Consider the following 24,154-nt stretch of genomic DNA (forward strand, 5'->3'; position numbering starts at 1 on the left):
CGAGTGTTCGCTTGGCAGCATGAATTTGAGAAAGCTTTGATTCCATATATTTCTTACAACATGCTTCCTACTTCCTTCCAATCCTTTACTCAAACGTGTAGCCTTCTTTGCTTCTAACAAAACGTAAGATCCCTTGAAATAAAGCAATAATCTCCAAAACTTTTGGCCGGACAGTAACTGTACCGTGCAAGGGCTCCCTCACAAGCACTGCTAAGCCTCAATTCTCCTTGTGCATGCCTTTGTTACCTGCCGGAACACTTGCCTTGCTCCCCCTATATATGAAACCGTCACACTTGCTGTGTTTAAATCAGAGTACCAAGCATTCCCCTAGCCTACTCAAATTACTTGAGACACTTCCACCATCAACCATCGAACACCGAAAACAAATTCTAGTATTTGTTAAAATGGGCATTGTTCGAGTCCCGCGGCAATGGCTTGAGATAGGTTGATGAACCCTATACCAGAATCGGATGGGTTGCAGGAGCGTGTTCTTAATTGTGCCAATTTGTTACAATGAAATGCTCAGGACCGCGTAGAGAGCCTTTAAGATAAAGTGGATAACTAACATAATCTTGTCATTTCCAGGGAAAAAAAAAAAAAGGATGCCCATGCAACTACCTGCACATCAAAGGATCAACATGGAGCTTAAATTTACCTGGCCCTTTTGGACAGCTATATTTCAGGTGTATCCAGTTTAGAGATGTGGCAACTCCAGCCTGATTTCGAAATCCCAAATCTATAACAGCAAACCAGTGAAACCATTGAACTTTTAGAAATCAACGGAGAGAACAGATCTACGGACCCCAGCAGCAACACTCTTGTGCTCACACACACTATTAAGACAGTGACAGAAACAAAGAGGAGAAGTATTCCTAGATATCGGCGCAAATATGAAGGTATCCATATTCTAGAAATAAAAATTCTACTCAACAGTCCACACCACACCTACTGAGGGAAAAAAATAAAAACCCACATGAGCAAGTGTGTGGTGTAGGACTGCTGAGTAGAAGAACTCTTCTTGAAATTACCAATTTTCCAACTTGGACCTTATTCTTGAGAGTGTCATGACGTAACATGATCCCACAACAAACCCCAAACCAATTAAAACACTTATATTGGCTCAGGTATCTACTTATTAGATAAGTGAACAATAAAAACACAAAATAATGGAATTTAATGACATTTCCCTTCATTCTACCATGTTTAACCCACATCTTATTACTCAACAAAGAGTGTTTAACCCACATCTTATTCCTCAACAAAAAATGTTTAACCCACACCTTATTCATCAACAAAAGAAATGGCTAGATTGTGACAACAGTCTAATTATAGATACTCGCATGTCAAATAATATGACTGCAATACACTGACGACAATGTACGCAGCCTGTAAATCATATGCAGCTGAGTTATTGGATGAAGAACATCTCTGGGTATGGTGGACAAAAATGTGTTTAAATGAAGATCTATTGGGATCTTTGCTGCCGAGTATACTCCCAGAGAGCAATGGCACCACTGACATGAACATTGAGAGATCTAACAACCCCCAGTTGTGGAATCTCAATGCAAGCATCCAAAACGTGTATTACATCAACAGGTATACCCTCCTTTTCACGGCCGAGGACGAGGACCTGGAAAAATGATGAAATAGGCAAACAAATAGGTATACAGGAAACTTTCGCAAAGAAAAAAGAATATATAGAAAAATTTAGAAAACTATTCCAAATTTCCAGTAAATGAATTGGACCAGTCCCAGTAATAGACAATCCGAAGCTAAGGACCAAAGCAGGTGGCGGAAAATATTAAAACAAGGAAAAGGGAAGTAAAAATTGTAATTTTCCTCTCTTCCTCCTGCAGCAGATCCAGAGCATCCCCCCCCCTTCTTTTTTCTCTCTCTCTCTCTATTCTTTTAATAAGTATAGCTCTCATTATTTTTTCTGAACCAAGTATTAAAGTAGGAATGTAAGACACTAGGGGAAAAAACAAGAAAAGAAAAGGAAAGGGAATGGAAGAAAACTGTATACATAATATATTCCATGAAGTTCCAACAACTGTACTTCTTTCAATGCTAAATGAACTTGAAGGCCTGAAATCAAAGAATAACTTACTGTCTTTGCGGGAAAGGTATACTGGTCAAGAGGTATACTATTTGCTGTTTGCTCTAATCCCAGTATAGAGAAGCCTTCTTGTTTCTTTTTCTCCAAGAAGACCTTCACACTATTCACAGGAACTTCTATGATAGGAACCCACTTCTCTGCTGTCACACTGGAAAACAAAACACCAGTTTCAACTTACAGCTAAAGTATGGTCAGAATATTTACTTCAGAACTTGTAAATTTCAAGTATATAGAAAAGTCTATGTGACGAGAAAACACCATAATGTGTCGATTATGCAATTGTCTTTGAACACTACATCAGACTAGAATCAAAGTCTTCAACACTAGCATGCGTGTGCAACTCAAACTACCGAGAGAAGCAATCAACTTCTGATTTTTAATGTAAAAGAACAGCCTAAATCACATGAATTTTTAACATTAGGTGCTACCCTGCTTCTGAAACTTCCACCATGCTTCATGATACAACGTATTAGGCTTCATGTGCTTTTGGCAGAGAATATAACTTCAATTATGATTAACCCCATACCAATTGATGTAGATTCATGTTATAAAGACACTCAAACCTCTAACTTCATAATAAATATTAGATAACATGTATAAAATATTCTCCATGACAGCTTGATCTTTTATCAAGCAGAGGATCTTTTTCCTTGTTTTTGGCAAGTAACACTTACAGTAACCATCAAACTGTTCTATGCACACTAGATAGCAAGCAAGTATATAGCAGTCCAGTGATTATATTCTGGATCTAAGATTCAGTGAAGCAATGAATGGAAAGAGATTGCAACATAAGGTGGTAAACCAATATCAAAACCTGATAAGCTGGAACTGTTTATCACGTAATATGGATGCATCTGCAATGGCCAATCCTGATGCCTTAAATACCTGATAGGAACAATGATTGGATCAACTGTAAAAATGGAAAGGAAAAATACCAACAACAATCATTATGAGGACCTATAACATACCTCACATGTCCGTGCCAACCCAGCAAGGTTAGGTATACGATCAAGCAGTGATGCTACTAAGATAAAAGGTTGCCGACTAGCTCTTATTCTTTCCATAGCTAGACTTCTAGACTGCAACAACTGATCTAGAAGCAGGTCATCCTTTTCCATTTCTGCTTCGTATAGCGCATACACAATTTATTAGAAGAGATGGGAAACAACTTTTATTTACAGTTCACTAATGACAATGCTCAAGTTTTTGACGTGAAGCAATTGCTAGTACATCTTCATCTGCATCATGATTGAAAAATAAGGGATTGGACAGAAACCTGTTGCTGATATGTTGGATGCCATCAAGGTGAAAGACATAATCAAATTTAACAAAGGAATAGGGAAAAGGAGGCAACTATCGGATTTAAAATATATTAGAGTGGTTCAACAGATTTTATTTTACACCGACGAGGTGGAGCTCATTAACAGCTTCACAGCCTACCACCCTAATTTCACAATTAAGTAAAATACGATTCCTCTTCTTCCCTTGAGTATCAAATGTTTACCCCAACTTTATTTTTTGATCACGAGGCACTCCGGAGACTCTGCAAACACAGCATATCTTTTATTTGGTTAAACCCATGACCCATGTAACACGCCCACATTACACTGATAAGGTAAATCATTGACTTATCAGTGATGGGATGTGGCCCCGAGAAATTACTTTCACCCAAGGATTCAAACCTTGGACCTGGAGGGAGCACACCCTCAAGACTAAGGGCCTGTTTGGAGTTGCATTAGAGGCCGTACAAAGTGCTTAAATAGCCTCGAAAACTCTTTAATAATAACATTAGGTTGCTTGGCCGTTACATATTAAAATATTTTTTAATCTCAAAAAGGCTAAAAAGTACATTTCAAGAAAAAGCATCATTTTGATTTTTTTTCTCAAACGTAATTTTCCGGATGATGCAGAACGTAGTTCCAATTTTAAAAAAGACTGTCAAAGGGCAAAATACTAATGCAACTTTTAGATAATTACAGCTTTGTCCTGTGATCTTATCACATGCACGACACTACCTCAAATGACCTTTTATGTCATTTCTACCTCAAAAAACACATTTTTTTTTATATTGTTTTCAAATAAATGCAACATGTTTGAAAATACTTTAGGCATAAGGTTACCAAACAGTAAATAGTTTTTTAATACTAGAGCTTATTACTTAAGCTCTACAACTTAAAATCATAAACCTAAAAACTATATTACCCACTGCAATTCCAAACATACACTTAAGGCCCTTACCACTTTAGCCAACCCCAAGGAGACCAAGGCCCTTACCACTGCCCCAAACCTTATTGAGCTTCATTATGTTGCCCCTCGCATGATCCAGACGCAAAGATGTCTTGCAAAAAAGAAAAGAAGTTCCTTTTGTTTCCTATGAACTTCTTGGTTAGAAGAATCAGCAGTTGGTTTTGGGAGTTTGTTTCAAGGCTGGACAGAAGCTGGAAAAACCATAGTCAGAGGGTTGCAGGAAAATTAGAAAAGCTCTCAATGTTAGCTAGTTCCAGTTGTTAGATCACAGGATGCCAGACAAGGAAGTACTACTCATTGTACATTCAACAGCCAGGCTTCACACTGTAATTGACATGGAATGGGTAACAGTTTCTTGTGCTGATGTATATCTAGGTATGCATACTCATGTCATGTTCCGCAAGAATGCTCCACAGGGCCAAGTAAAGGGTTTGCATACCAGAAGATGATGATGTAGATTGAGCCACAGCAAGGCCCACTTTTGATGATCTTACATCTTTATCAAAATGGCTAGCCTTGTTACCTTTTCCTTGTTTCATGTGCTTGAGTATCGGCATTTACAGTTAATTACTCAGATTCATACAATTCTTCTTATTTTCCATTGGATAAATTCATTGAAAGACAGAGAAGTGCCAGTGCCCAAGTACAAAATATTCATAAAATAGGTCCCTTTTAACAAGAAAAGTAAGATAAAAAACAACATTTAAAGCAAGCCAAAATTCACTAATCAAGTGCTAAGATATTACTCTCAGAATATGGAAGCCAAAATACAATATACAAAATAAGCGCATCGAAAAATATTTACTAACCAGTTAAAGTTTAGGACAACTATAATTAAATTAATACCGTCCAACTAAGGTACTTCGCAACATATATCACACAGTAAATTGATGCCACATGATTCTGCTTAAATGAATGAATACATACCAAAAATTTGTCCATTTGTTTCCTTGTTGCCAAAGAAGGAAGTGACATTGTCGTCTTTCTTCTCATGTTTCAAGAGAGTAACCTTCTTTTGAAAATCTAAACAAGGCTGCTGGCTAAGCAGCTTTTGTTCTTGGACATTAGATGATATTTCCATGCGGTCAAGTTCTTCATCAACTCTCAAGCTCTCATTCTTGATGATTACCACATCCCTGGCCATTGAACATCTAAGGTCTTCTCTGACATCCTGCACCACACAACACATGAGACACAAACCTCAAGAATAGGTGGCAGTAAAAGGTCATCAGGCTCTTACATTTAAAAAGGTAAGCACTTGCTCCATAAGGGATACTGGTACGCATTCAAACTCGAGTTCCTTCAACATGCCAACAAAAAGTTGATTTAGAGTCAAAAGTATCAAAAAGGTTAACCATCAAAAACCAATCAATCCAAAGATTTCCTCCACAAAACAAACTGCCATTCCATACAATCACATAAGACCTTGCTGCCACCCCCGTCATCCCAAAAATCTGCAAAATTTAATCCACGGAAAAAACAGCAACCATCCTTTAAACCCTAGCTTCTACTCCCTAGAAGCTCTCAAACTCCAGAATTTTACAATGAAATCAGACTGCCTGTCCCTTTTGAGAACTGAAGATCCTACTGCCACACCCTTTAAGCCTTAAGAACTTGAATATTCTCATCAAGATGAACCTCCTATTCCTCCTTAGGAACTAAAAGAATCTGCCACCCCTAGAACTACTTAAATTTAGCCTTTCAAACCTATACAACTTGCTTTCCTTCATTTTTTATTATAACAAACCCTCAGTGCCAGCCAATGTTATTGAAGATTAGGCCTGCTTTCTCCAATGTGTACTTAAGTTTTCTTACTAAGATACAAGCTTAGATCTCAGATAAAATTCTAATAATTTTTTATTATGTTCCTTTGATGATTTTATCACCAAAATCCGTACGAGATTCGATCCTTCTTGTTACCCAATTCATCAACACTCATATTCAGATACAGTAAACGATCTTCCTTAGGGTTTTAATCAAGCAAACCTATTAGTGAGGTTCATGTTTGCTCTATCGCATTTGTTTCATAGAGTTAAGTTTGGCCCAGTTATTAAGATTGCAAATAGATTAAATACAAAATTTATTAATGATGTCTGGTATTCCAATATGATTTTGTAACAACAGCACAGGTTAATTTCTCCTCAAGAAAGCATGATTATGTCATATTTACTTGATATTATGGACCACCAGTGCTTAAGATGTGTTTAGAAGAGTTCTACACATTCTTATCAATCAAAAGCATATCTACCAAATCTCTACAGACCAAGGCTCTACAAGCTGTCCACATATTGCTCCCTTTAAAAAAATAGAGATTTCCATTATTAACATTTTAGAACATTCCCATGGCATTATTTTGGGGGTAATTGAATAATTGACTATTAACTCATGCTTAAGCATTCCTTGAAATACCATGCATCTTACATGATGAATGAATGCATGAACTTAGGTTGCATTATTTCACGCCTTATGAAATGAATTATGACAATGGCATCAGAGCTAAAACACGGAGGCAACCATCTTGTATGGTCCGTAGAGATTCAACCATTTGAGAGCATCATCGTTTATCACGTGATGTCCAAATCTTAGACCCGAGTTCAAATTGCACGGCCACATGATTGCAGTCGGGACCTGATTGTCAACCTTACACAGAGGGCATAAATCAATAAAGGACGCTAGATGGATAAAACAGAAAGTGATGCTTGCAATGTGTGCAATGTTTTTATCCTTATTTTTTTATTAAGTTTCCTAAAACCATAAAATTTTATAATGTTATTTACTGTGATGTATGTAATGACCCAAGGGCAGTCCAAGTCTCATCTGGACTTATACTCATAAAGACTAGTCAATGTTACAATTGGATCTTCATCAAAATCATTATAAATGTCAAGAACCTCTCCCTCCCAAGCAACACAAGATCCCATTTACCACCTTCTTATACCAAATTGGGATATTACAATGTAGCTATTTACTAAATATTCAACTCATTTCTATTTTAACTATACAGATGCTGTTTAGGACAACCCTAAAGCCCAAGAAACTAGAGTTAGAATTGTTACCTACAGGATGGTTTATAATAACTACTATTAGCACATTAGAGACTTCTTTTATAGGTAATCAAGAAATTTTATTCATAGAAGTAGGCAAAGCCCAAGTACACGTGGAGTTTCTTTTAGGCGTGCAACACGAGGCACATTAGAGACTTTATTTTAGTTATTTTGTGTTATAAACCAGAATTTAATGTTCAAATATCTTTTTATGAGTTGCAACTGCATGGTCCGTTGTTTAAGTCCATTAATAAAGTTTGCTTAGACACGTGGTTTACAAATTTTTCAAGTTCTGCATAATAGTATGAACGTTATCCGACACTCTTAATGAGGAGGTGGTGTTACACCATTTGAATGAACTTTGAACCAGATATCCAAAGACCCTTTGCTCTTTCAGGAAAAAACGTCCTCAGCAGTATTTCACAGAAAAACAACTACAAAATAAGAAGATTTTTGTGCAGCATTTGGATTAAATGTTCCTCAAATTCATAGTACTTTTGTAGCATTTAGATATCATATCCACACAAAACAAATCCTAGGAGTGGTAAAAAATATATATGATAAAAGCTAAAAACCAAGAATTGTTGGGTTTTCTAACTAAATTTAGGTACACAAATATTTAAGGGTAATTCAGCTATTTTACCTGATATAGTTTTAAGTGCCAGAACACTGCCTATCAATTAAAATTAGGAAAGACGTAATGCAACTATGCATCATAATTCAAGAAAGTGCCTAAACATATGCACTAAACGACCAAGAAACTACTTATCAAAAAAAAAAGACGACCAAGAAACTGGCAAAAGATCCCCAGCGACTTTCAATTCAATTAGCAGTTAGAACTTTGAGTCACTGGATATAACTCTCAATTGAAGTTCTCAGATTACTACATGCAGTTGTGATGTTCACTACTTCATTTTCAGAACATAATTGCATGTTTCCTGAAGTGTTCGTGATACCATAACAGTATTGAATTTTGTTTTTTTACAGTCAAGGTTCTACTAAAAAATGGCTAAAATTGTAAAGTTGATCAACTTCAACAAAGAAGTCCCTGACCTCAACCCGATTGATAAAAATTCCTCCTGGAGTGACAGAGCTTTTGGGATTATAGGCATCAAGATATCCTTCCATCGATGCTCGTAAGCTGAAATAGAACAAAGAAAACTAACAATAGTATTAAGAGCTTTCTACAAACCATAACTAAAGGCATGAAATCAAAGGAGTCTCTCAGTATTCGTATAAAAAATAAAATATAAAATCCCAAAAAATATTTGTTGGGGCTCATATTCTGATTTATCACGATCCAGCAGTGCAAAACATGTTCAAACTACAAACTTTTGCAACATATACTTGCATGTAGGTTTTACAACAAATTTATAGAACTGGTTCACTTCTGATTTGTTTCTTGTGAAGAAGGTAATCAGTTAAACCACACATATCGCACGTAGTCTCAAAAGAAGTCCAGTGCATTTTATCAATGACAAGCTTAGGTAATTCAGCAATTCTTGTGGGACAAACAAATTCATAAATCTCTCTTAAAGGCAGCAAATTGTTAGAAATCTGATACAAACCTGTCAAACTCAATGACTACATTCCCAGAATTGAAACAGATGATGCAAATGACTCGTACAATTTCATTAGTACAACTATCTTCATCCTCAATCGTGAGATAAAAGTAATCTTGAACTACCAAAGTTGTCTCTTAACCCCTGCTTTGAAAAAATAAGTTGCAATTTCCCACTTGTTAAGATCTTACCATTAAGATGGTTGAAAAATAGATGACACGGTAGGATTCCAGTGGTAGGATTTTAAAGGAGGGCCAAACTGCAACTTATAACTTAAATTGAGGAAAAAGTGACATAGTTTGATGGTCATATGGCAAAGATATTATTCGACTGCGCACAGGTAAGGATATCATTGCCCAAAGTTCTTTAATTATAGGTGCCACCATTGTGTATTAAGATTTGTGATTAATATAGGCCCCTTCATATTTTATGAATTGACATTGCATCCCCTAAAAAATACACTGACCAAATAAATAGTTTGAAAATACAAAGTACACATTATTCCAAACAAGAAAAAATGAAGCCTTCGAACCTGAGTTGCTATCATACCACAAATAAGAGTGGATATGCAGTTCTGGTGGATACATAATGACCGTACTTCCATTTAAAAAATCCCTATCACAACCTAATGTCCAAAATAAACCGAGACACATTGAACTAACAAATTTGGGTCTTTCTACTAGGTTCCCGTTTCCGATGTTTCTACATAGCTCCTAGTATTTTTATTTGACTGCTTGACTACATCAGAATGCAGATAAAGTAGTTCAAACAGGATCCCCATCAAGTCAAACTTCTCAAAGGACCATTATATCCCATAACACATTATTTTGACTTGAGGATTGTTTCTTATTATGCAACACTATCATTTGGAAAATCAAAGCCAACCATGAACACAACCAGATGCAGCAATAAAGTTCCTATTCATGCTCAACAACCAAATGGAACCCACGTTTTCCAAGATAAACATAGAATCCTAACCTTCGCAAAAAACATGTGTTCCATTTGGTGTTGGGAAAAGATCATCCCTCCCTCTCAAAATGCATTCACCAAAGGAAGTAAAATTTTAATTTCAGTTCTTATTGCTCATAAATGCTTTGATGTTTCAATTGGATTGAATGTCCCTCATTGTGAGGGTTCTTCTCATTATATAGAACGATATCACTAATTACAAGGCTGAAAATCAGCCATTACAACAATCAAATCTAACTAAATAAGGAAGCTATAAAAGTCCTACTAATTACACAATCTTGCCATAAATAGATAGACAACCAGTACATATCCAACTGACATCCCCCTCAAATTGATGTTGGTCCATCAAGAAGCATCAATTTGCCCACAAAAAACTGATGGCATTGTCGTGTCATGGCCTTTGTAAACACGTCAGCTATCTGGAGGTCAGTGGAGACATGAGGCAGAGAAATGATACGAGTGTTGAAGGCTTCCCGAATAGAATGACAATCCACCTCAATGTGCTTCTTATGCTCATGAAAAAGGGGATTAGCAGCAATCTGAATGGCACTAGTGTTATCAGCATGGAGAGGAGTAGGATCAGGCTGAGAAAAGCCAAACTTAGCCAGAAGCCCGCGAAGCCATACAATCTCAGAACAAGCAACAGACTTAGCACGATAGTCGGATTCAGTAGAAGATTTGGAAACTCGAGCTTGTTTCTTACCCTTCCAAGAGATGAAAGAATTACCAAGACACATGCACCAACCCGTGACAGACCGTCAAGTATCAAGACATCCGGCCCAATCCGCATCACTATAAGCAACAAGGCGAAGAGGAGAGCCGGTTGGGAAGAACAAACCATAGGCAGGTGACCCTCGAAGATATCGAATGATACGACGAACAACAGCTAAATGTAGATGGTGTTGAGTCTACATAAACTAGCTAACCTGCTGGACAGCAAAGGAGATATCAAGCCGAGTGATAGTCATATAGTTCAAGCTGCCTACCAACTATCGAAACACAGTAGGATCGGAAAGGATTTCACCCTCCTCGCTCTGAAATCTCACATTGATGTCCATAGGAGTATCTACCGAAGAAGAATCCTGAAGACCAACCAAGCTAATCAAATCTTGGGTATATTTGTGTTGATTCAAGAATATACCCGAAGGATCGGTGTGCATCGCCAACCCCAAAAAATACGTAAGAGGACCAAGATCCTTCATATGAAAGGAGCCCTGAAGATGCTGCTGGAGTTGGGTAATCAAGGTGGAGTCAGTGCCCGTAATGACAATATCATCCCCATATAAAAGTAAAAGAACGAGACCAATTGAAGTCTTGCAAAGAAACAAAGAGGAGTCGTATTGGCTTTGGACAAAGGAGAAGCGAAGCAGAGTAGACCTGAACTTCTCAAACCATGCCCGGGGGGCCTGTCTTAAGCCATAGAGAAACCGCTTCAACTTACACATAGTGGAAGACGGAGAAGAAAAGAAACCCGGGGGAGGAGTCATATAAATATCCTCTTTGAGATCACTATGAAGAAATGCATTTTTTACATCCATCTAGTGAAGTGGCCACCTCTGGGAGGTGACAATGGAAATAACCGTACGGACCATAGTCATCTTTGCCACCGGAGGGAATGTCTCCTCATAGTCTATCCCATACCCTTGCCTGATCCCAAGAACAACTAATCAGGCCTTATACCGGTCCATAGTCCCATCAGAGAAGAGCTTAATTGAGTAAACCCACTTGCAACCGATGGCTTTAACATTAGAAGGACAAGGAACCACGTCCCATGTATTATTTTCTTGGTGAGCCAGAAGTTCCTCATCCATCACTTTCCGCCAACATTCATGTTTAACCACCTCGGAAAAGCATTCAGGAATAGGAATCGAAGACAAAGTAACATAAAGAAAAGTGTGGACGTGATACTCGAGTCGATAGACATGGTCCAGACGCAGGAGGCATGTCAGGCCCAGGAGAACTGATCGGAATTGCCTTAGATGACAGGTCAATCTCAGGAAAAGCGTCTGAACAGTCTCAGATGGAGGGTCAATCTCGGGAAGGGGCAAGGTCGGTTGATGTCGAGTATACACAATTCCAAGTTTGAATCGTTCAGGAAGAGGAGGCAACACATCAAAACAAGGTAGAATACTAATTTCAAGCAATGACTCAACATGGGTAGAAAGGAAACATTGACTCTCAAAGAAAACAACATTACGAGAGATATGAAATCGGTTAGATCAAGGATCATAGCAAGCATAGCCTTTGTAAGAAAGACTATACCCCCATAAAGGCACATTTTACAGATTGAGCAGAAAGTTTGTGACGTTCATGAGGAGGCAAATGAACAAAATAAACACATCCAAAAGTGTGCAGATTAAGATAGGTAGGATGTTGATGATACAAACGATAAAATGGAGTATCAAAATTCAAGACCTGAGAAGGCAATCTATTAATTAAGTACACTGCAGTAGACAATGCCTCAACCCAGAATGTAGAAGGAAGGGAGGACTCAAGAAATAAGGTTGCGAACAACGTCCAAGAGATGGCGGTTCTTTCATTCCGCCACACCATTTTGTTGTGGGGTATAAGGACAGGAACGTTGAGAGACAATTCCTTTGCAATGTAAGAAATCATGAAACTCGCGGGACATGTATTCCCCACCAGAATCAGACCTCAAAACTTTAATACCTGTAGAAAATTGGGTCTCCACGTAGGCTACAAAGGTTTGGAAAACAGTTAAGACTTCATATTTGGACCGAAGAAAATATACCCAAGAATACCGACTAAAATCATCAATGAAAGTCACAAAATATTTATATTGAGCATGAGAAATTAGGGGTGTACAAAAACCATTAAAAATGGCTAGGACCGCCCGCTGGAATACTGAACCGGCCGAAACCGACAGAGAATCGGTCGGCCGGCAGTAGAAATAGGCTGCAACCGACGTCGGCCGGTTCGGTTCCAGTTTGAACCTGGTTCAAACCGATGAACCAGGCAAGTATATATATATATATTTTATATTATACGTGTAGAAAAAGACGTCGTTTCACTTAAATAAGTGAAACGGCATCGTTTTAAACCTAGGGTTTTGAAAAAAAATATATGAAACGACGCCGTTTGGTTTAATACACCAAACGGTGCCATTTTGGGTTAGGGCTTCAACCCTGACCCCCGACCCCCACCCCCCTTCCCCTACCCCCCTTCCCCTCTCATTTTCACGTTGTTTCCCTCTCATCTCTCACTCCAAGCTCTCTCTCCCTCTCAGCTATCTAATCTCCCTCTCAGATCTCTCTCTCTCTCTCTCCGATGCAATCTCCCTCCCATCTCCCTCTCAGCTCTCTCATCTCCCTCTCAAATCTCTCTCTCTCTCTCTCTCCAATGCAATCTCCCTCTCAGGCTCTCTCATCTCCCTCTTAACTCTCTCATCTCCCTCTCAACTCTGATTGGACGACACAAGCATAGAAGGCCGATGAAGGGCTACCTCCCTCTCCGATTCATTTTTCTATTTTTTGTTGTGATATTTGATTTTTTTTTTTATAAGTAATAAATTATTTCATTGATAAAGAATGAAATAATGTGATATTTGATTATTTGTCGTGACATTTGCTTATATTTGTTTTGAGATCTCAGATTTTTGAAATTTTTTTATGGGAATGAAATTGACGGGGACACCGATGAACCTAGGGTAACCGGCCGAAACTACACCGGCCAGTTTTACCCCCCCTTTATCGGCCAGTTTCGGTCGGTATCACCCCCTGAAAAACACGTTGGTGCAGTTTCGGTTTTAGATCGAAATCGCACCGATATCGTCGGTTTTCACCCCTATGAGAAATTACAGGAGAAATGCCCCATACATCACTAGGCACAATATCAAAGCACTTTTCAGCACGACTAGTATGAGAAGGAAATGGAAGAGTCTTACTCTTACCAAGTTTGCATACAGAACAGTCAAATGACATATTTTTAGAAACTTGTTCTTTATTGCCTAACAAACCAGAATTTAACATATGAGACAGAACAACAGAGTTTGGATGACCCAAACGCTTGTGCCATACTTCACTCTAAGTGTTAACTGTCATACAAGCCAAAGATAAACAACTAGGAATGGAAAAATGCAGTGGAAATAGTCTGCCAACTTTAGGCCCCTTCGCGAGTATCTTCCCCGAAAACTTTTCCTGCACAAGACAACCACCACGAGAGAAATGGACATCACAGTTGTTATCAACTAATTGGCAAACAGAAATAAGACTAATAGAAAGTCCAGGAGACACATAAACATCTCTGAAAGAAGAATTAATATCTCCAACCCCATTAATAGCTAAATGACTTCCGTTAGCAATCTGAATATGGGATGACCCATGATATGGACAAACATTGCTAAGAGCATCAGACGAACTAGTCATATGATTAGATGCACCAGAATCAACAAGCCAAGACTTAGACGAAGTAGTACCATTACCTTGGAGCTCTAAGGCAGAGAAGGCAGACACAATCATCTGTTGTACCATTTCAAGAGTAAGAACAGATTGTCCAACTATAGATGAAGAAGTTGAGGACATCGTTGGAGTAGAAAAGGTGGTCACTGCTTGGTAAGCATTGGCTTGACGATTTTGAGGCCAAGTGGAACATTCTTTGATAAAGTTTCCCAGTTTCTTACAATAGTTGCAAACTTTATTTGCACAATTGGAGGCAATATGACGAAACTTTTTGCAGCTGAAACACTGGACTTTGCACATATCCTTACCCTTCTCTCTCTCGTGAGCTACATAGGCGACAGCATCAGGATTGGAAATTCAGGAATCTTGCTGAAATGCAGCATGTGTGAGAAGATGCTCCTACTCACAAAGCAATTCTCCAAAACATACATCCAAGGATGGAGAAGGATCCCAATTCATCAAATTTGAGCGAGTAACCTCAAATTCAAAGCGTAATTTCATCAGAAATTGATCTCTCTTGCTTTGCTCGTGAACAGCTTGAACAACTGAGAGAGATGCAGCCAGTACCTTAGCGTAAACCATATCAGAGAATTCTCCCCACAAATTCTGAAAACCAGAAAAATACTCCTGAATGGAGAGATTGCCTTGAGTGTAATTAGCAATCTCATATTCCAATTGAAAACGGCGGGCAGTATTGCCCTGGCGATAAACCTTCAGCAAATACTCCCACATGGTCTTGCAGTCTTATATGGCCTCAGATTGAGCACAATAAGGGGATCTACAGAACCTAAGATCCAGGACATCACACATGCATCCTTAACCTTCCACTGAACCAGCTCTTTAGGCTCCGTTGGAGCTGGATCACTGCCATCGATATGGCACCATAAGTCTTTCCCAGTAACAAACAACTGAAACTGGAATTCCCAGGCAGAATAATTTTTTCCAGTAAAACGTACCCCAAAAGACTCACTAGAAGACAAGATGAAACCAAACAAAATACCTAAAAGCTCCAAGCCCACCAGATTTGTTTGTCAGCAAGCCCAAACAGCAAACAGCAACCCAAGAGGCCCCAAAGAAAGACAGAGGGTGCCAAGACCACCAAAGAAAGTCACCGAAATTATCAACCACCAACAATCCCTCAACTCACCCCCCCAGTTCTGTCAATCTCCACAGAGATTCCAACAGCCAAGAAAATTCACTCAAAAGAGCCTAAAATATCAAAACCACAAGACCCAATCCCACGAGAAGACACTGAAAATAAATTCTAGCTCTGATACCATGTCAATTGGATTGAGGGTTCTTCTCATTATATAGAACGATATCGCTAATTACAAGGCTGAAAATCAGCCATTACATCAATCAAATCTAACTAAATAAGGAAGCTATAAAATTCCTACTAATTACACGATATCTACAGCAATATATATAAAATCATGCCATAAATAGATAGACACGATATCTACAGCAATATATACAAAATCCTGCCATAAATGGATAGACAGCCAGCACATATCCAACTGACAGGATGGAAAAATAAGATCAGGGTTATCAGGAGTCCTTTGCAAGCCAGATTTAGAAAAGCCATATAATCACATGAATAGGGAGTTTATTGTACATGCTGTGGAGGTGTGGATTTGGGGAGAAGGGGTGCAGCTGGATCGCTCAATGCATCCACAGTGTGCTTTGTCAGTATTGGTGGTTGGCACCCCCATGATGATCTCAGCCTTGGTGGATGGGAGTCTTCTAAAAGGTTTCTTAGCAGGGAACCGGAGTGAGAGAGCTTCTTATCTCAAACTTGTTTACACATGGCACGCAGATTTATAGTGAGGCACACCATGAACACCTGCACTCTTTGCGCTGCATGTTGCTCTGTTTTGTAGTATCAAGATCGAAAATCAATTTGGCTAAATCCCTAAAATTACCGGTTGGCAATGCAGATAATGTAGGAAGCCTGGCTGGTTAGCATTCTAGGATGTAAAGAGTCTTAATTGTCTACAGCATACCTAGGCCTTCCTTTGGGAGTTCACTATAAAGAGAAATCAATTTGGAGGAGAAGCTAGAGTGTCAATTGGCTAGATGGAAGAAATATTGAAGCAAGGGTAACCTTAATGGCTTATCAAGAGCACTCACGAAAATTAAGCCAACTAACTTTATGTCTCTATTCCTACTCCTTGTGCATGTAGCAAACCACTTTGGAAAACAAAAACAAATAATTTGTTATAGGGCGGTAAGGGATACTAGCTTTAGTGAAGTTTCCAAAGGTGTATTTCCTCTTTCAGATAGAGATCTAAGCATCAGAAGATTATTACTTTTAATTGAGCTCTTTCAGGGAAGTGGTTTTGGCAGACAATAATGAGACATAGAATCTGGAGAATGGTGATAGTATGTAGTATGGAAGTATGTGGGGTGGATGATGTTCTAATGAAAGTGAATACGAGCTACGGGGTTAGGTTATGGAAGAACATGCTAGGTATATTGGAGTATTCTCAATACAATAGATTTGAGTGGGCGATGCTTCTAGGATAATGTTCTAGTATGATGTACTGTACAGAGATCAGCCCCTCAAAGAAGCTTTCCCCAACCTATTCAACCTTGCTAGGGTTGAGTAAGCATCAGTGTCAAACAATTTACAGCTCTTAATGGCTCTTCGAACAAGAAGTGGAGTTTACAAGCGAGCACAGGATTGGGAGGTCAGAGGTGGAGTGCTTTACCACTTTTTATGATCAATTGTATGATTTCAAAAAGAGACATGGTGGTACTGATAAGCTACGTCGAAGCATATCCAACAAAGGGGTGTTTTTGAAGTGAAGACACTGAATAATGCGTTAGTTCCCTAGATAACATCTTTCAATTGAAGACCATTTGGAGTAGTAAGGATCTCCCAAGAGCAGCTTTTTTTGTCTGAACAGCTACATTGGGAAGATCCTTACCTTGGACAAGTCAAGGAAGAGATATGTTATGGTGGTTGAATGGTGCTGTATGTGCAAGTGGGATGGGGAATCAGAGGATCAATTCTGACTTCATGGCAAGCTAACTAGCTCTTTGTGGCAAGCAGTGCTTAACCTAATTGGGCTAAATATTGGCGATGCCTAGACGGGCATTGGATCTGTTGGTGTGAGCGGTTTAAGAGTCCTGAAAAGGAAACCTTACAGATAATGATCACAAATTTTTTGATGTAGTGCTTATGGAGAGAGAAATTATCTAAGTTTTGAAGATAACTCAAGGACAATTGTCGACTCAAGGCTTTATTTACAACTTTAAATTAGCACAGGATGGCAGCCACCATTGTCTTCCCAACTTTAGTTTCCAAGAGTTTTTCTTTTATCTCTATTCCCTCTCTCATTAGACGTATTATCCCTGTGTACCTTGGTAATGCCTATGTTTTTATTGATCATTAACAAAAACATTTCTTACTGATGAAAATAATAATAGACACGCGTGAATTGATTTAACAGCTATCATACAACTGTAGCATTAATTGAGAAACTCGTAGATTTTTCTTGTGTCATGAGTTGCTTCAAAAAGGAATGCTCACACATAGTTCACAGCATTGGCAACCATAATTTCAGAAACAGGAGATAAAAACTACAGAAAAATACCGCACGCAATCAGAATTCTTTGCAAGGTATGATTTCAAATCTTCAAAGCATCTTTTCTCTAAAGCTATGATCTGAGAGTCTCCAGAATCCAATGTAGGAAACAGTTTGCAAAGAACTTGGTATACTAGTAGCTGCCAAGAATAAGACTCGTCATAAACAAGAATTTTTTTTTAGAAAATATGGATTCTTCAGCTAAACAAAAACTGACCTGGGTAAAACCACGTAAGCTGTGGTGATGTGACGTCAACAATGGAACTATAGGTGGAAGTAGGTTATCCAAATGCATGAATTTAAATGCTTCAGACGCATGGAGGATGACATTAGCTGTTATAAATACATACGATGAGAGTGCCTGCATTTGATGACAAAAATTACTAGGCGTTCTGACAGTCCAAAAAGTTTCAACTTAAGAAGTTATGCAATAATGCTGAGGAGCACACTTGTTTTTACAAGTAATAAAAATTAATTAATAAACACAAAAACTCATTCAAATGCATACGATGTATACAAGAAGGTGACCTATCTAGAAGAAGATAACAATACAAAAATATGAAAAAAGTTAGCCCATTAAAGTCAATAGAAGCTGTCCCAAGGAATAGGATATCAAAAAAAGATGTTTTAAGCTCCTCTAATGTTAGTTCCTAATACTCAAAATTCATCTCATGCCTTTCCCTCCAAACACCATACCAAGCAAGAAGGAACAATCTTCCACACTGTTGCAGTTTGTGGGCTTCCTCCTAACCCTCTGCAAGAATAAAAAGGTCCACTACTTTTCTAAGCATGACCCAAGCCAATCCAAATAGTCTTAAAAAGTAACTCCCCAAGTCACTAGCCATCTCGCAATGAAGTAAAAGATGACCAACAAACTCTCCGCTCCTTTTGCACATGCAACACGAATCAATAACTACAATGTCTTTTCTTCAGATTATCCATCGTGAGAATTAGGACTGAGCAAAAATCCGAAAATCCGAAAATCCGACTCCACTCCAACTCTAGTCCGACTTCGCTCCGACTCCGACTCCGATCCAACTCCAACTTTATACTCCGACCCCGACTCTGAATCCGACTCCAATATTGTACTATGCTATAAAAATATGTATTTATCTATATATTTATCATATATACTAGTATAGTTATATAGTTATATAATGAGAACTTATATAGTTAAATTCAATAATATACTAGTATGAGTTAATTATTATAAAATAATATACTTATACTATAATATAAATAGACTAATGATAGTTTAGTATATGTAAATATCATAGTATTACTACCATATATAATTAAGTATAGAAATAAGTTAGACACTAGTATTTAATAAGTCTAGTATAATAACAAGTGATTAGACACTAGAAAGTCTAGTATATAATTAAGTTAGAAATAAGTTAGACATTAGTATAATAACGTGTAATACTAACGTATAATAATATGTAATTAGACATTATAGTACAAGTCTTGTATAAAAATAAATTAGACACTAGTATAGAAATAACTAATAAGTCTAGTACAATAAGTTAATAACAAATAATACAATTTTACTAAAAGCATTATAACACGTATTTATTTTTTTTTTATCGGTAGTATTATAATATGTAATTAGACACTAGAAATAAGTCTAATATAGAAATAACTTATAAATAAGTTAGACACCAGTATAAATACTTATCAAAAAAAAAAAAAAGTTAGACACTAGTATAATATAAAAACATGTAATTCTTTAGTATAATAACATGTAATTAGACACTAAAAATAATATGTAATACTATAGTATGATAACATGTAATTAGACACTTTAGTATAAATCTAGTATAAAAATAAGTTAGATTTTAGTATAGAAGTAAATTAGAAGTGAATGATTTAGTTTTAGTTTTTATTTTTTATTTTCTTCGAAAAATTGATATTTGAAAGCCCACAAAAAATTATTTTTTAAATGGCCTAAATATGAAGCTAAAAAAAACGAAGCCCAAAGCTGAAATCTCAAATCCAACTCCGCTCCAACAAGTCGGAATTGGATCGGAGCCTACACAAGTCGGAGTTCATATTTGAACTCCGTCAAAGTCAAAGTCGGAGTCGGATTTAGGGGAATCCGACTCCGACTAAGTCGGTGCTCACCCCTAGTGAGAATCTCTCCTAGAGAGGCTATCCATGCAAAAAACACCACTCCTGAAGAAGCCTTAGTGCACCCAAATGCTCTTCCATTAGAAGGCATTGTTATCATGCGGGATGAGGGCATTATGGAAGGGGCCCAAAGAAGTTCATCTTTACCTCTTCTTCCCAATCCAGTGGAATACAACCCAGTAAAGAATGTAGTGAAGGCATCTATCCTTCTAACATTTTCCATTGTATCAAAGGAAGACAAAACAAAATTGGAAAAATAAAGGAAACTAATCATGTGTCCATAGGGCAAACAATCAACTGGAACTGATTACCTGATTTAAGACATCATCATTGTAGACTTCTTGAAGGAAGAATTTCTACAATTCTTTTAACACTCAAATAAGAGCCTTAAGAGGAAGCAGTACCTGATTTTGGTCTTCTAAATTATAGTAGTTTGACATTTTTATTGCTAGAGTCAAATTTATATAAACAAAGTTTATTCAGAAAACCTCAAGCTTGCAACCAAGATAAATTAGTATACAGGAGAGAATCATGTCGGGAAAAAAAATGGCGGGCTAGGGAGCAGTCTAGTGGTCAAAGGCACTCTGGAAGAGCTGTAGACTCAAACATAAGGATTTATAAAATCCAAACCTAATGAGGCTTGCCATGGTGAGGTTCCACGTCATCTAAAAAGAAAGAGATAAAACTACACTTAAAGGATTGATACGTGCTACAGCCACAAAGAGATCCCACAAAAGTAAACCTGCGAAATGACATAGTTTCATATAATACATTAGATCTACTTTACAATAAAAGTAGCTTTACAATCTAACATACCACATCAAACCATATCAGTTTGTAAATTTACTTTTGTGGGATCTTTTTATGGCTAAAGCATTTCTCTTAAGGATTTATAAAATCCAAAACTAATGAGGCACAGGAGAGGTAGATTAGGTAATTCAAACAAATGAACTGCAAAGGGAATTTTGCTTTATGATCAAGAACAGAATATTCTAAGATTATATACCTGAGGCCTCATGTCATAATCTCGTAATATAGGAACTAATTGCTCCACAACCTGTGATTTTAAACAATAATTTCAGCATTAACAAGAGAGGGATTGATCTCATGAAAGTAGTTGTTATTCTTTCCGTCATGGCAAGATAATTACATGCTTTCTTTATTTCCATTTTTTTAATGCCATAACTGATGCAAATGTAAATTTCTTTAACAGTGATTAATAAATAACCTAAGTACAGCCAATCAAATTTTAAAACTTCCAATTGCAAAAGTAAATTTCCAAAAATTCTACTTTTCAATTACATGCTTATTGATTAATAAGTGAGACAAGCATCAAGAGGCCTTAATAAATAAGTTAAACTGCTATACTATCTGTCATCACAATAACCACAAAAAGGGATGGCCATATCTGCCCCTGAAATTCACTACAAACTTCATACCAGTGAAGGAAACTTCAAGTAAATATTGATTGCAAATGTCTCTAAGTATTGGCGGACAGCAGGCAAGTTGTTTCTCTGCAGTAAGAAAAACAAATTGAGGCGAATTGTTAGTGTAAAAAAGTGCCGAAATGTTTTTTTTTTTAAGTAAAAGCACCAAATTGTTAGTGTAGAAAGTCAACAGATTGAATTGTGCAGGGCGTTCTAACTCCCATAACAAACAAGAGCTAGCAATGAAAATTCTAAATCCCATGAAAAACAAATGACAGCAATGTAAATAATCTTTTTCGGTGATTTCTGATTTTAGCTGATCGTTAGTAATCATGGGCTTAGATGTAGAGCTTTCTACATGATCTAATTGATCTTTGTTAATTCCTTTTTTTCCTTTAGTCGTTAGTGAACAAGCATGTGCTTTATGGGCAAGGAGGCGTAGAGATTGCTTGACTTCAAATTCCACTTTGGAAACAAGTACAGGTTCCACCTGGTCAAGTGTCTAAGATTTGCACCACGATTGCATCAAGCGGTTTAGTAAATGGTTTAGGGGCTGAAAACTCTCTCGTTTAACAAAGCTCTCTTAGGTAAATGGTTATGGCAATATGCTATGGAGAGAGAGGCTTTTATGGCAACTCATGCTATAAGCGAAATATGGTAAGGGTGGTATTGAGATGAGGTTAATAAGCCATTAAGGGTTGCGGTGCGGAAAAACATTCCAAGTGATTATATATGGGGTGGGTGATGGCTATAAGATCACATTTTGGTACAATGTGTCATATGAATATCAGCCTTTACTTTCTCCTTTTTGGTAGCAGAACGTTTGCACATCCCTAATAACAGAGCAATATGTAATGTCACATTTACTAAACCACGCACAATAGGGAGGTTGAGTTCACTCTTCATTCTTAATTCGTTTCTATTTTTTTCAGTGGAGAAGAGGTGGTGTTGAAAACAACTATTGGATTCTGTCCTCCAAAAGGTGGACCATCAAGGTAAAATCTTTCTCCAATGCACTCATCCTTCCAGTCGACTTCTCATTTCCTTGGAAGATTATTTTGAGAAATAAGGTATGTTCGAACGAAACTTTTTCTGTTTGCATAATTGGACAAAAGATGTTAAACTGCCAATTTTTCCAAAAACTTAACAGGTCGAAACAGGTAACTTCAATCATTAATCTATGAACAGCTCACCCCTTACACGTGGGTTAGACTCCTTAATACATGGGCTTAACACGTCAAACATTTAATAGAAAAATGGGGGTGAATTGGGGAGTCGGGGATGAAACTAAGGACCTCTACTATAATCACCAATTGAAAAATGGGTTAGACTCCTCAATCGTCAATTGTGCCAAAAACTATTTTTTTTTATCGGTAAACAAAATTTTTATTGATCAAAAAAGTAGGCAAAAACCCAATTGTGCCAAAAACTTAAGCTAGTAGGAAAAGGTAAATTTGATTAATTGATTTTTAATCTAACAAAAGACAATTTTAGTAATGGATTGGTATTGTATATGTAAGCAAAACCGGGAAAGTATTGATCATCTTTATCTTCACTGTGAGGTGGCTAGGGATTTAGGGGCATGCATTTTCGGTACTTTTGTGATAGACTGGGTCATCGTCAGCAGGTGGTTAGTTGTCGGCTTGTTGGCAAAATCCTTTTTGGACGTAATAAAATTTATAAGCTTGGAGAATGGTCTATTTATGCATTTAGCATTTGGCATGATGGCTTCTCACAACAGCTCCCATTTCTCTAATTTTCTAGATTTTATGAACTTGCATTCTTTTCTTCTTCTCACTAGTTGGGCGTTTCCTTTTGTACACTTTTTGTGTAATTAGGTTGCATCCCTATGCACCTTGAATAAGATTAATTTAATTATTAAAAAAATCATTTGGGTTCCTTCAAATACATGAAAATGACAAGTATTTTCACATTAGCTACCTGAGCTAGAAACTTTTATCAATTGGATATTCAAAGATTGAAAGGAAAAGATGCAGGAAGAAGACAATGTATCTTATTTTTCACACTTCTTTTTATAGGTTGTCACCTTTACTAGGAAATTTTATCAATCAAGTCTTCAGGGAGGAAAAACAATACACAGAAATCAGCAAGCATATCCTACACTAAAAATGCAAAATTGAAGGAAATGAGCTTCAACGATTTAATTGAAAACTAGCAGAAAACTAGCATAATTGGAGGGGATGCCAAATAATTATGCCTCTTTAAAAAAGGTTTAACATAGCATGATCAAACTATACATATAACCGATGTGCTTCGACTGAAAAAAAAAATATTTCCCTCATATAAATGGGATGTAGGATGACATTTTGGGTTCAAGACCTACTAGGGACGTGCATAACATATCAATAAAAAAATAAGTAAATTATGAAAATAGACATATTGACATATGCATGCAGGCACAGACTTAACTCAAATCCATAGAAAGAATATTGTAATATTGAATATTATACTGGTTAGTTAAACGAGAACTAGAAATGTTGTGGAATGAAAAAATAATACTTACACAGAGGGATGTGTGCAAGCTTTGTATAACTTGGCCCACTATATCTTCACAAGCGAATCTTGATAAGACACATATCATCTGCCAAGCACGTATTTTGCGCCTGTGGATCTGTCAAAGTAGAGCACGG

The 24,154-nt window shown here is 37.3% G+C and overlaps 1 protein-coding gene across 1 annotated transcript in view; it reads right to left on the reverse strand.

The window, feature by feature from the left end:
• Window positions 1-1,125: 1,125 nt before the first annotated feature.
• Window positions 1,126-24,154, reverse strand: part of LOC108983692 — a 63,643-nt gene continuing 40,614 nt past the window's right edge. Inside the window, exons 24-35 of the mRNA XM_035687346.1 lie at window positions 24,028-24,135; window positions 21,516-21,590; window positions 21,083-21,133; window positions 18,164-18,307; window positions 17,956-18,086; window positions 8,461-8,548; window positions 5,604-5,663; window positions 5,291-5,534; window positions 3,085-3,236; window positions 2,931-3,001; window positions 2,108-2,264; window positions 1,126-1,630 (exon numbers count right to left, since the gene is read on the reverse strand). Coding sequence (XP_035543239.1) covers window positions 1,466-1,630; window positions 2,108-2,264; window positions 2,931-3,001; window positions 3,085-3,236; window positions 5,291-5,534; window positions 5,604-5,663; window positions 8,461-8,548; window positions 17,956-18,086; window positions 18,164-18,307; window positions 21,083-21,133; window positions 21,516-21,590; window positions 24,028-24,135 — 1,446 coding nt within the window. The 3' untranslated portion in view covers window positions 1,126-1,465. The remainder of the gene's footprint in view (window positions 1,631-2,107; window positions 2,265-2,930; window positions 3,002-3,084; window positions 3,237-5,290; window positions 5,535-5,603; window positions 5,664-8,460; window positions 8,549-17,955; window positions 18,087-18,163; window positions 18,308-21,082; window positions 21,134-21,515; window positions 21,591-24,027; window positions 24,136-24,154) is intronic.

This window comes from Juglans regia, chromosome 2 (assembly GCF_001411555.2).
Source record: "Juglans regia cultivar Chandler chromosome 2, Walnut 2.0, whole genome shotgun sequence".
Classification (NCBI taxonomy): domain Eukaryota; kingdom Viridiplantae; phylum Streptophyta; class Magnoliopsida; order Fagales; family Juglandaceae; genus Juglans; species Juglans regia.